General features: G+C 43.9%; 1 protein-coding gene and 1 pseudogene across 1 annotated transcript; one reads left to right on the top strand and one right to left on the bottom strand.

The window, feature by feature from the left end:
• LOC141776831 (casein kinase I-like) overlaps positions 1 to 9,593 on the bottom strand; it is an 11,604-nt pseudogene extending 2,011 nt beyond the window's left edge.
• On the top strand, positions 9,556 to 12,851 carry LOC141776504 (tripartite motif-containing protein 16-like). The gene has a single exon (XM_074650122.1). The coding sequence runs from the start codon at positions 10,138 to 10,140 to the stop codon at positions 11,812 to 11,814; it is 1,677 nt and encodes a 558-aa protein (XP_074506223.1). The 5' UTR covers positions 9,556 to 10,137; the 3' UTR covers positions 11,815 to 12,851.
• Positions 12,852 to 13,530: the final 679 nt, after the last annotated feature.

Here is a 13,530-nt window from a genome sequence, read left to right as displayed (position 1 = left end):
AAATAGCGACACCTCTGCGTCATGACTTAAAACAAAAAGCAACGACGACTTTGTGGCCTTGAAACTGTTTAACTTCACTCTTTAACAGCAGCCGCTCTGACATCATTCATATGCTAGTACAGTCCTGCTGCACCTGTTTTTAGTTCCTTTACACATTTCACCTATTTTACTTTTTCTTTTGAATATTTCCCATCCCTTCAGTGCGCCTGTCATGCCTGAAATGTGTTTTTCTTTTACGCCAAAGCTCACGACCTGAGTGCTCACACTGTACGTGTAAAATAGATCTTGGATCATCTGTGCCATCCTGTCTGCTGAAACGTCTAAAAAAAAAGAGGCAGCGGCGTAACGTTATATGGACTCGCAGGTGGCGGGGACTGCACGACTGACTCTAAAATGAGGCGTGCGGCTCAAAATTCGGGCCAGAGGCGGGCTGAAATTGTACAGTGTAAGGGATGTTAATAATTAACCGTTAACTGACATTAAGCATTTTAACCAATTAACGTTATCGGTTAAAACGGTTAAAAGGAATATTAATAATTACTTCAAAAGCTGAGCGGCTCAGAGGAGCACTTTTAGGAGAAAAGCTGGTCCACCTTAACAGCCAACCTTAAGAGGCAGAGCCAGAGTTGCAGGATACAGGAAGTCGGCTACGGTCTCTCCGGCTCGTTTGAGCGGAGCGGAGGAATTGTAGTTTCGTAGCATTTATTCACCGACAAATAAACTGTACACACACTGCTACACCTACGTTCACAGCTATAACGCCACCAACAACCTCACACTCACCGCCAACACACACGGGGTCTGTCGGACACTCGCTTAAGATACGCAGACTGTACGTGTGTGGCGGCAGCGGCGAGCGCGAATCCTCCGGCAATGCTAGAGCTGCTAACGTAGCACAAATACACACAACGTTTGTCGCTAAATTTACGCCGGGCAGACACACAGCTGACAACCTGCTAAACTAAACTAAATGTGCGGTGGAGACTTTTACTGGGAAAGTGGCTGCGTGTCCGCCACACTACACGCAACACCGCTAAGTTAACGCTCCCTCAGACGGGTGATCTGGGGACTCAGTTGTCTGTTGTGCTCATACACTGCAGCTGGTGCACCGCTGCATGCGACGCACAAATCTCGTCGATTAAGGGTTAATAATCGGTTAACGAGGGTCGGTTATCGGTTAAGAAAATCTTTCCAAATTAGCATCCCTAGTACAGTGTACGCCCAGCTTAGCACAGGGAAACTACTAGTGCCTCAGAATGCATTGAATCCAAATATGATTCGACATGGATTACGTCACATGTAAACTCTCAATAAACATCCACTTCACAGCACCACATTCACCTCTGCACCGTGGCTCGATCATGGCCAAGTCAGCACTAGCTGAAAGCCAAACAGTTCAATAAGAGCAATAGAGAAGCCAGGCCACAACCTTCTGTCCCCTTGCATAAAGTCTCCATTATTTTAATGTGAAAAAGGGAGTAGTTTAAAAAAACAAAAACACATTGCCTAACATATGGTGTGTAAACGTAAAGGTGTGTAAAACGTGGAAGGTTTTAATTTAGAATCTCTATTACAATAGTCCCATGTGAGGGAATTATTGAGTTGTTGTGAGAAAACAGACTTGAGATCAGCCCCTGTGCCGTCTCAGAGAAAGTCATGCAGGCAGACAGACAAGTAGGCAGACAGACAAGAAGCCAGCGGAGCTAACCCGTCCTCTCAGTACCTGGACGGACCCGCCCAGCCTATCAGCAGTGAGATGGGAGCCCAGCAGCTCTCGATTGGTCACTGGAGTGGGCTGCGACTCACTGCCTTTCCCCTCTGGAGACTAGAGGAGCCGATCGCAGGAGAAACGAGGAGGGAGGGAGGAGGAGGAGGAAGAGGAGGAAGAGGTGGAGGAGGGAAAAGATGAAGAGGACCGGTAAGATGGAAGAGGAGGCTCGCCGTGGAAAGGGGAGGGGACAGGGTGGAAAAGAGAGGAGAGGAGAAGGGAAAGCAGTGAGGAGAGCAGCAGCACGGTGAGGAGGAGAGAAAAGAATGAGGAAAGAGAAAAGAAATAGTGAGTTCAGAGTCAGTATTTGGTGGAGGAGCAACAGGAGGGTGAGCACTCAAGTGTGCGGTACAGTGAGAGTGCACAAGGAGACTCTGCATGTGTGGAAGCCCCATGCAAAAAAGGGGGAAGGAGGTGGTCTATGTTCGTTGGTCCTTTTCAGACCTGGTGTTAACATGCGTCCTCAGTGATCCGATCACAAGTGGACAGCTCTAAGTACAGGTGTGAACGCACTCGAGACGCATTGAGATCGGATCTTTCAGACCACATTCAGAGGTGGTCTGGGCCACATTAAGGACCGCCTACTCTACTGACGTCCTGCTGGGATCAGCGGGTCTCTGCGCTCCTCGTGTGAATAGATAGACAAAGTCCAGCCAATACTTTACACAGGCAATATAACTTAACCATTAACTATCGAGGTGGTACAGGAGGACTTTATTCTAGTCCGTTAAAGGATCTATAACCCTCTACAACACCTCACCTCCGTCTAACAGAGAACTCTCAGCTCTATAGTGTCTGTCTCAACCACACTCGCACATTGGTTTACTACCTCATTTCATTTGATTTTGAAGGGACTCTATGTAAGAATCAGAAATGTCTTGTTAACAGCGACACCTGTGGCCGTTAAGGCAACGAAAGTCAGCGTATTGTTCCTCGCGCTTGTGCTCGCTCTACATAGACGTGAACGCTCAACACAGTGAGGCGACACGTCAGCTAAAAGCACAATATCACTCTATATTTCAGCTGCTTGGCAGTAATGTTAGCTGACCAGACGAAGGTCTCTCTATGAATCAATGCTGATCCTAGTGTTGGCTTTTCCTGCCTCAGCCTCCCGACCGCGGCCGGAGGGAACAGGGGAGACACCGGAGTTTTGGTCGGAGATGATAATGTTACTTGCTGAGGAGCCCCGCCTTCACTTCACAAGACACGGGAAACCTCTGTTCAAACGTCCACTGAACATTCACTAGATATTCTCAGAGCTAAACTAACTCTTCTGCAGTGTGGAGTGAGCAGCATGCACGTGAGAGTGGAGCGAAATAGCGAGAACGAGCGCGGTGTGTGAGTGAAGGCAGGCAGAGGAGCATAGACTTCGGCCCTGGAGACCAAAGCTACGGTCTCCCCCGCGTCCTCCAACCGCGGCCAACACTGTTTTGCAAGATGGGCTTCACAAGACGGTGCTTCCGTGTAGTTTGTGTTGGAGTCTGAGTCTGAACAGCGTAGCCACACGCGAGCGTGCATGAGACACCGAACCGCAATGATTTGTTCGTGTAAGAAGTTACAAACAGTCCCTTTAAGAAAAATTGTAACTTGCACACTTTGCTATTGTATTGTATATAGTATGTTATTGTTATTCTATGTTCATATTTTATATTTTCTAAGCTAGTGGTAGTAGTCTGGTACATTTATAGTGTATTCTAATATATTCTTTATATTGTGTGTACACTACAGATATTATCTCTAGTGTTTTTTATTATATATTTACTGCCCCTGTGCTTTGTCTGAATAACCTGCTGCTGTAACATCAGAATTTCCCAATTTGGGATCCATCCACTGTATTCAAATGCACCTATCATGCTAATTTTCAGGTTCATACTTGTATTTTGGGTTTAACATGGGTTTACATGCTTTAATGTTCAAAAAACAGAGAGACAACTCTCTCTCCCAATATTTTGAATGTGGCCTGCAGTACCCATTTTAAACCGCTAGCCGGCAGTGTTGCATATTGTTCCTTTTAACAGTTTGGATCACCTCTTGCATATTTGCTGCTTTCTTTTAGTGCCGATTATTTGGTGATGATTGATAAAGAAACCGAAGCCAGTTAACCCTGCGACACGGCCAACACGGCTTTGTTTTGCAAGTGGAGCAAACAAGAAAGTGACAAGAGCTGAGGGAGCAGGAGAGTGAAGGAGAGGCAGGGCTGCTTCATGTGTGTGTGTGTGCGTGTGTGTGTGTGTGTGCGTGCGTGTGTGTGTGTGTGTGTGTGTGTGTGTGTGAGTGTGTGTGTGTGTGTGTGTGTGTGTGTGTGTGTGTATGCGTGTGTGTGTGTGTGTGTGTGTGTGTGTGTGTGTGTGTGTGTGTGTGTGTATGCGTGTGTGTGTGTGTGTGTGTGTGTGTGTGTGTGTGTGTGTGAGGCTGACGTACAGTGTTACTTTTTCACTAGACTGGCACATACGTGTTTTTTTAAGCTGGTATTGACAGTTTGGCAAATATATACAGAATCTCTCTCAAATACTCAGACTGTAATAAATCATGTGAATGTGCAACACGTGCATCATGTTGCATTATTTGTTCAGAGTGAGTGTACCTGGTTTTTGGTCTGCGGTGCTTTCTCTCGGTTGCTCGTCTGAAGTGGAGTCTCGCTGGCCACCGGACCAATAGGAGTGGGCTAAACACACAGGAAGTGGGATCATCAACATGGGATCAGAGTGAGGAAATGCACATTTGGTTACATGACGTTTCTTTACATCCTATTATTGATCTTGATGGATAACGCTGTCGTACACTAGAGGCCCCCCCCTACAATAAACTATTATGTTGCCATTTAAATACTGATGTAGAAGCGTGAGAGCGATGACGCTGAATGTTGCAGCATTGTGAACAACTCAAAGTTCAAAACCTCACCGCTGAACTCAAAGCTCACGTTATTTGAACTTCAATATTGTCTGTTGAACTCACTCAAAAGTGAGTAAATTCAGATTACACCTCACAAAGAATGGAGGAGGAAGTGTCTCTGACTTTTTGGAGATAAGAGAAATTAATATTAGGGCTGTCAATAAATTAAAATAGTTAATTTAGATTCATTTTTATCTGTTCAAAATGTACCTTGAAGGGAGATTTGTGAAGTATTTAATACTCTTATCAACATGGGAGTGGGCAAATATGCTGCTTTAAAAATGAATGAATTTGAAAATGACAGTTTTCCTCGACCAAAATTTGTCGTAAGTCTGGAGCGTTATTTGGCCTCCTTAGCGTCGAGGTAGTATGACATGGTTGGTACCGATGGATTCATTAGGTTTTCTTATTTCATATGATCAAAGTATCTTCACTCCAGCTTTAAAACTGAGCCCGCTAAAACCTACAAGTTATGCGTAAATGCGTTAAAGAAAGCGTTAAAGGTCTCATATTATGCTCATTTCCAGGTTCATAGATGTATTTTAATGTTGCACTAGAACATTTTTACATGCTGCAATGTTCAAAAAACCCTTTATTCTTCTCATACTGCAGCCTGAGTCTGCCTGCCTCAGAGCCTAATTCAGCCTCTGTCTGAAAACCCCTGATTCACAGCCTGTCTCCTCCCACTCTGCTCTGATTGGTCAGCGTTTTCTGTCAATCAAACGTCCTCAACAACAACAGCGTCACCCTCCCCCTCCCTCCCGGAGAAGCTCTGGAGAGAGAGCAGCTAGAATAAAGTTTATAAACCACTTTAAAGTTTATAAACCAGAAACTTCACCCAGCGCACGTTACCGGAGGAATCTGATCAGAAATCGGCGACACATGATGAACATCTGCGGTCCAGATTCCAGGTTTTCCTGACGGTTTCTCTCAGGTAAATAATGCTATTTATATCTCTGTTAGTTAGCTCAGTGTTTACCTCATGCATCAACTCTGTAAACCGTAAACATACACTCTGTTTTACGTTTGTCTTTACAGATCCATCTGTGAGAAATGACCGACAGAATCATCCCAGAGGAGAGCAGATAGCTGAAAGCAGATGGGAGATACAGAGCTAACCCGTTAGCATGTAGCTACATGCTAACGGGTTAGCTACATGCTACCGCTATGACACGGTGTGTAAACACAGCGACCATCAGGGTGGAAAATAGAAGATGTGAAACAGTAGTCAGTTCATTATTTCTGCTAAAAGATAAATGTATGGAAGATCAGAGTAATGGTATATTAGTTACAGTAGTAGCTGTCTCTGTGTTACCATGACTACAGACCACCGGAGCTTAGCTTACCATAGTTTACCAGAGCTGAAGACTTTCTCCTGTACCATGTTAACATAACTAACTAACAGGTGAGATGATTTCAAATGCTGTGAATAATTAATATTGTCATCTGTCAACTCAAATAAAGTTTGACTGTGAAACAGAAATGTGTTGTGTTGCTTACAAGTCACTATTTACTCCCTGTACTCTGCTACATGCATGACATCAAATATATATAATATATAAATATCATCTGTTTAAACAGTGTAATTACATAAAGCCTTTGTGAAAGAACATGTTATATTTAGATGATGGGAGTACATGAAGACTGTTCTGCTGGTTCTTGCAGACTAACAGTAGGAGCTACTTTGCTCAAGTTCGGTTGAGGAGGAGAGACAGTGACGCGCTGTGGGGCGGGGTCAGCTACTGAAGGTTCTGCTCTGGTTCGACCAGGAAACCCTTATATGGCTTGCATTCTCAAACGACGTCAGAAGAGAAGGAAAAGCTGCGCAGCATTTTTCGACACCCATTTCCGGACAAACGGAGCAGGAGAAAAAGAGAGAGGATGGTCTTTTATGATACTATGGTGACTTGTAGACACACTGGGGACAGATATTGATGTTTAAAAGACATGGAAAAGTGCATTTTGCATAATAGGTGACCTTTAAAACAAATGTATTATTGCTTTAACAGCCCTAAATAACAGCACGCCTACTTTATCACTTCCTGTTTACACAGTAGATCAGCCATACGATTATGTGTCACTCTTTGAGTTCAGCTCAGACAGCACAAAACACCCGCTCCACACTAACCAGTGGCTTTCCAGTCCAGTCGTACTGGTAGTCGAAGATGTATCCGTTTCTGTCAAAGAGGTCCGTAAAGAGTTTCCTCAGGTAGTCGTAATCCGGCTTCTCGAAGAAGTCCAGGCGACGCACGTACCGCAGGTAGGTGGCCATTTCTTCTGTTGCATACACACAGGCACCAAACCCACGCACACACAGAGAAACACACGCAAGATTTGATCAACATATGCTAACCTGATCATTTATGCAACAGCTGTGCAGAAACACTTTTTGTTTTGTTTGTTGAAGCGTGTGTATACGAACCTGGGAAGCTTTCACAGAGGACCTCTATCGGTGTGTCTCTCTTGGTGTCTCCGATCTTCTGATAACGTTCTTTCAGAGTGTCAGCCTAATGAAGACAGAGACACGGTGGAATTTATTCACAGAGGTGATGAAGGGGGGGAAACAAAACAAAACACACAGGACGGCTGGTCGACTGCCTCCTCACCTTGAGCCCCTGCCAGGGTAGGCTGCCTCGCAGGAAGTACATGAACATGTGGCCCAGAGCTTCCAGGTCATCCCGCCTGCTTTGCTCTGAAACACAGAACAACAACAAAGGCTTTAAATTGCTCTCAGTCAGGACAGATGAATGTTGTCAAGGCAAACTATGTGTTGAGCACGCCTGCAAACTCAAGTGGGATGAAAAAGGGAATGGTTCAGACATTCCCTTCCCTCATTACAAGGAACTAATAGTCTACGATTTTGATGATCCATTAATCTTTCGGTTATTTATTCAGCAAATACGTCAAACATTTTCAGGTTTTGGCTTCTTAAATTTGAAGATTTGTGGCTTTCCTTTATATTATATAATTGACTGACTGGGTCTGGGAAATTATGGAGGGCATTTTTTACCATTATCTTATCTTCTTAGTATCTTATTTTATAGACTTAATAATGAATCAAAAAACAATTGACACATTACAATAAAAACAATAAGCAGCCGTAACAATGTTCTCTGGCTGTGCCACTTTTTCTGCCTCAACCACTTCTGTCTTCCGTCACTTGGAGACGGCTGGCCACTGCGTTGTTTACCGACACCTGTAGCGCACATCGAGGACGCCGTAAAGACAGAGGAATGTGAAATGTGTGGAAATGATCGCATCAATCTTTTTTTCAACAACTGTTGACTTTTGGACTACAGATACATTCTGGGTTGGGCTCGCTCGGGCATGCTTCAAACTCAAATGGCTTGGAGCTGGATGGAGCAGGGAGACAAGGCGACTCTCAATCCGCTCTGCGCTCCATCCAAAATCCTTCTGCTCCTCTCCGTTCACATGCTAGGACAAATAGTCTTTTTTTTATACATCTGGGTATAAAAATTATCAATTGCAGGTATCATTTGACTGGAGAATTTTCGATACTACTTGACACTGGGTACTCAGCCCTAGTCAGTATAAGAGGAATGCGCCGTTTTGCATGCTAAAATTACATGAAGTGATAACCACGGCGGGCTTTGCGGTGGTGCAGTGGTTAGCACTGTCGCCTCACAACAAGAGGGTCGCAGGCTTGGGGCCCTTCTGTGTGGAGTTTGCATGTTCTCCCCGTGTTAGCGTGGGTTTTCTCCGGGTTCTCCGGCTTCCTCCCACAGCCCAAAGACATGCAGGTTAGGTTAATTGTTGACTCTAAATACAGCTCTTACAAAGCCTTAGACATCTGCGGGTGATATGGTATGGATCTATGATTTGCGTTAAGAGTGGTACATGTGTGCACATGTAGCACGAGGGAGCAGCTCACCTTTCCCCAGATGTGTATTGATGCTCATATATCTAGCAGTTCCAGTCAGACTTTTGTGTTCTCTCTATGGGATGTGTTTCTTGGTCTCTGGGTCTATGTATTCTTTCGCCAGGCCAAAGTCTATGATGTGGATGGTGTGTTGCCGTTTGGAGCCGGGTCGGCCCACCAGGAAGTTCTCAGGCTTCACATCTCGATAGATCAGGCTTCTGGTGTGGACAAACTCCATGCGGGTTATCTAAGGAGCAAAAAAAAAGGCAGCGCTAAGTAATCCAAAAATAAACTACAAGTGTTTTTGAGATTAAAAAAAATAAAAATAGATTTTATATGTATAACCTTGGTAATGAAGTGATAATTTTCTCCGGTTGTCCACGTTAGGTCAGATAGTCATTTATTATATGTTGATGTAGAGTGTAGCAGCAGAAGGACCTGTCGTATCTCTCTCTAACACCGTCTTAGACCATCTTCAGAACATTGTAGTTTTGGCAGTCGGATTCTCTTAACACCACGGTTGTCTTTTCCTAAGTAATCTGAATTCTTCTTCACATCTTTCCTTGACCTCATGACGTTTTCCATCGAGGTCGAGGAAAAGTGGTTAGGAAAGGACGTAATTTTTTTGACTTTTCGATCGCAGCCCATGTATGTAAACAGAGGTAGAACATAGCTATTTACACCCTCCCCAGGTCTGCAGGGCATAAGGAAACGGGCGTACCAAATTGGGCAAAAAGTATGCTAAGAACAAAAAAAACATAGCTTAAAAAGTCTTATTTGCTAGCTGGCATTAGTGCTAACTTCATTATAAATGTTGGAAACATGCAAACCATTCCAATAAAGCTCGGCTAACTCTCACAGTAGAAAACCTGACGTTTCCTGTTCCTGTCCCGGATGAGGAAGAGTTTATGAGAAATGTGGAGCCATCACCAAAGCCTGAGGAGACAAGAAATATTTTACAACTGAAAACTGAAATGTTTTCAAATGTGGAGCAGGTTTGAACTGAGGCTCCGTTTGTAAATGAGGAAACATACTGTGCGTTCCAATACCCATACTACCATACTACTTAGTATGCCAGAAAAAAAGATTTCTCATGTCCCAATACATAGTATGTCAAATGCATTATGCCAAAGCTACCAGGATGTCCTACTACATCTGGTCACATTTTACAGAATGAAAGCCAGCATGCTTTTCTGGCTGTTCTGACCCACAATCCTCTGCACAGCAGATATATTGTATGCATACTGCATGCAACAGTACGTACTTTGTAAGGGCAGCTGCAGTGTACTAAAAGGAAAAAGGAAAAGTATGTGATTTGGGACGTAGTCAGTCGTGCTGCTCCTCATCCTGGAATGAAGCATAGCTTGATAACTCCTCCCTCCTCTTCCTGCTCTCAAACACAGACAGCTCGTCTCGGTCGTCTTATTTCCTTGTTCCCTCCCCTTCAGATCTACAGTTTGAAGGAGGGTGTAACCAACATGGTGAGAGCTGACAGGCTCCATTCACTTCACAGACACATGCTGTTTAGATCAGAGCTCAAACTAGTGTCGGTTCACAGGAAGTGAAACTCAGACAGTCGTTGCTACTGAGAGGTGAAATGGCGCAGAAAGGAGTTCAGCTGGACCAGGAAGCAATCTCTTGTTCGATCTGTCTGGATCTACTGAAGGATCCGGTGACTACTCCCTGTGGACACAGCTACTGCATGAACTGTATTAAAGGCTTCTGGGATGGAGAGGATGAGAAGAAGATCTACAGCTGCCCTCAGTGTAGGCAGACCTTCACATCGAGGCCTGTCCTGATGAAAAACACCATGTTGGCAGTTTTAGTGGAGAAACTGAAGAAGACTGGACTCCAAGCTGCTCCTGCTGATCACTGCTATGCTGGACCTGAAGATGTGGCCTGTGATTTCTGCACTGGGAGGAAACTGAAAGCCCTCAAGTCCTGTCTGATGTGTCTGGCCTCTTACTGTGAGAAACACCTCCAGCCTCATTATGACTCAGCTCCATTCAAGAAACACAAGCTGGTGGAGCCCTCCAAGAAGCTCCAGGAGAACATCTGCTCTCGTCACGATGAGGTGATGAAGATGTTCTGTCGTACTGATCAGCAGTGTATCTGTTATCTCTGCTCTGTGGATGAACATAAAGGCCACGACACCGTCTCAGCTGCAGCAGAAAGGACCGAGAGGCAGAGAGAGCTGGAGGTGAGTCGACTCAACATCCAGCAGAGGATCCAGGACAGAGAGAAAGATGTGAAGCTGCTCCAACAGGAGGTGGAGGCTGTCAATCGCTCTGCTGATAAAGCAGTTGAGGACAGTGAGAAGATCTTCACCGAGCTGATCCGTCTCATGGAGAAAAGAAGCTGTGATGTGAAGCAGCAGGTCAGATCCCAGCAGAAAAGTGAAGTGAGTCGAGTCAAAGAGCTTCAGGAGAAGCTGGAGCAGGAGATCACTGAGCTGAAGAGGAGAGACGCTGAGCTGAAGCTGCTGTCACACACAGAGGATCACGACCAGTTTCTACTCAACTACTTCTCACTGTCACCACTCAGTGAATCTACACACTCATCCAGCATCAATATCCGTCCTCTGAGCTACTTTGAGGACGTGACGGCGGCTGTGTCAGAAGTCAGAGATAAACTACAGGACGTTCTGAGAGAGAAATGGACAAACGTCTCACAACCAGTGACTGAAGTGGATGTTTTACTGTCACAACCAGAGCCCAAGACCAGAACTGGATTCTTACAATATTCACAAGAAATCACACTGGATCCAAACACAGCATACCCACGGCTGTTATTATCTGAGGGGAACAGAAAAGCAACATTTATGAGACAACATCAGTCTTATTCTAGTCACCCAGACAGATTCACTCATTGGGAACAGGTCCTGAGTAGAGAGAGTCTGACTGGACGTTGTTACTGGGAGGTGGAGTGGAGAGGGAGAGGAGTTGATGTAGCAGTCGCATACAAGAGTATCAGGAGAGCAGGGGTTGGGGCGAATGAATGTGTGTTTGGAGGCAATGACAAATCTTGGGCGTTAGATTGTGACCAAAACAGTTATATATTTTGGTACAACAAAGGCCAAACTCCCGTCTCAGGTCCTCTGTCCTCCAGAGTAGGAGTGTATCTGGATCACAGTGCAGGTATTCTGTCCTTCTACAGAGTCTCTGAAACCATGACTCTCCTCCACAGAGTCCAGACCACATTCACTGAGCCTCTCTATGCTGGACTTAGGCTTCATTATTGTGATGACACTGCTGAGTTGTGTAAACTGAAATAGACAGAAGTCATTTAAGGGTTCAATTCTGTGTTTTAACTCTTAAACTTATCTGGTGTCCATCATTGTTGCTGCAGAGCTGATTTTTCTTTTCATGTCTTCACTGCACAGAGATCAGCTGTCAATCAAACATTACGGGCTCTACTTTGACCAAAGAACGTTTATTACCAAGAAGTGAAAGTCAATTGTTTGTTCCATTGTAACGTCAGCGCCCAGCAGCAGAGCTACGCTTCCGCCATTTTGGACTGAAAACGACTATCAGACGCCAGTAAAACGTCCGCCTACAAAGTGACGTACAAAAGTAAAACTGCATTATTTCTATTCTATTGTCACATTCTACCAAAACGGCCGCTGTTGAACATTAAAATATGAATATAAGAAGCGATTTCAGTCCAAAATGGCGGCAGCGGCTGTTGTCAAAAAAGCAGCAGAGTTGCGTCTCTTTGCTTCTACACTCTTTGCTTTGACATCTTCTCATGAGTTGTTCTGTAAATGTGTGAGTGTCTTCAGGTGACGCTCCTTCCTGTGTCTGTTTCACTGCTCATGATGATCTTTGTTCACCTGAACTGATATTTCTCTGCATGAAAATGTGAACTTCTCTGTGCTCTAAATGTTTGATGAATATTTATATATATGTGTGTGTGTGTGTGTGTGTGTTGTTGTTTCTCTTCCACTGCACGGGTCTTAAAGGAAGGTCTAGTGATTTATTTCTTATCATAGATATTCTGTTCTCACCACTTTTTGTAAAGATATCTAGAATCACATTTATTTGTTGGGCAGACTAAATGTTGTCGTCCAGATCGACGTACAAACGAGATACTAAGATGTTTAATGAAACTGTAATTATCATGATCATAATCAATAAGGAAATCATTATTCTCTGTTACATCGCTGAGATTCTGCTCAAACAAACTGATTGTGTGGATGAAAATGAATCTGTACGTGAAATCATTGTAACAAGAGTCATTTAACAGACTTTACTGATGGGATGTGTGAACAAACTGAAGGTTTCTATAATCAATAAACAAGAATGAACTAAGTCTTTTCTTCCTGTCTTTATTCCAGGGTATCATACAAAGCTCCAGGCTGCTTTGGATCAGGATGACGTCCTGAAGTTGAACCGTTTCATCACAAATGCTTCAAAGTAGATCGTTAAATATGAAAATAAATGATTATAAAGCCATTTAAATATTTCAGGACAGTTTAGTTTGATAACTCCCTGTTGTCAGTCAGCTGTTTGTAACCAGTCAAAGAACAGAATTTGTCGTGAAATCACACTGGATCTAAACTTATTTGGTGTTCATGGTATTTAACCTCCAAATCACTATTCCAATGCTTTGTTTGTTTATTATATATAAGTATGTAATAATAATGTATTAATCCAAATATATCCCATTAAATAAGGAATAATCCCACAACATTATTCATATTTAACATTAATTATTATTAGTTATTCTCAGATGGATTTCGCTGTTTGTTGTGTGTAGAGGAGGCTTTACTTTACTGTTTAATTTCTGGACTACTCCACACTGTCTTCTGTCTGAGTGTCCTGAATAGTGTATATAGAGTAGTCTTTGTCCAAATGAACCTGTAAAAATGAACAAGTGCATATTTTTCTCTCAGTTTGGGGCTCCGTTCTCACTAGGCCGTCGTTTTCCTCACCCTAACAGAGCTCTTGGTGGTAGAGCGGCCCAGTGAGGGTTGTGTGGCAGTAAGAAA

Source organism: Sebastes fasciatus, chromosome 11 (genome assembly GCF_043250625.1).
Source record: "Sebastes fasciatus isolate fSebFas1 chromosome 11, fSebFas1.pri, whole genome shotgun sequence".
Classification (NCBI taxonomy): Eukaryota; Metazoa; Chordata; class Actinopteri; order Perciformes; family Sebastidae; genus Sebastes; species Sebastes fasciatus.
Note: the sequence above shows the minus strand (reverse complement) of the source record. Positions and strands in the feature narration are given on the sequence as shown.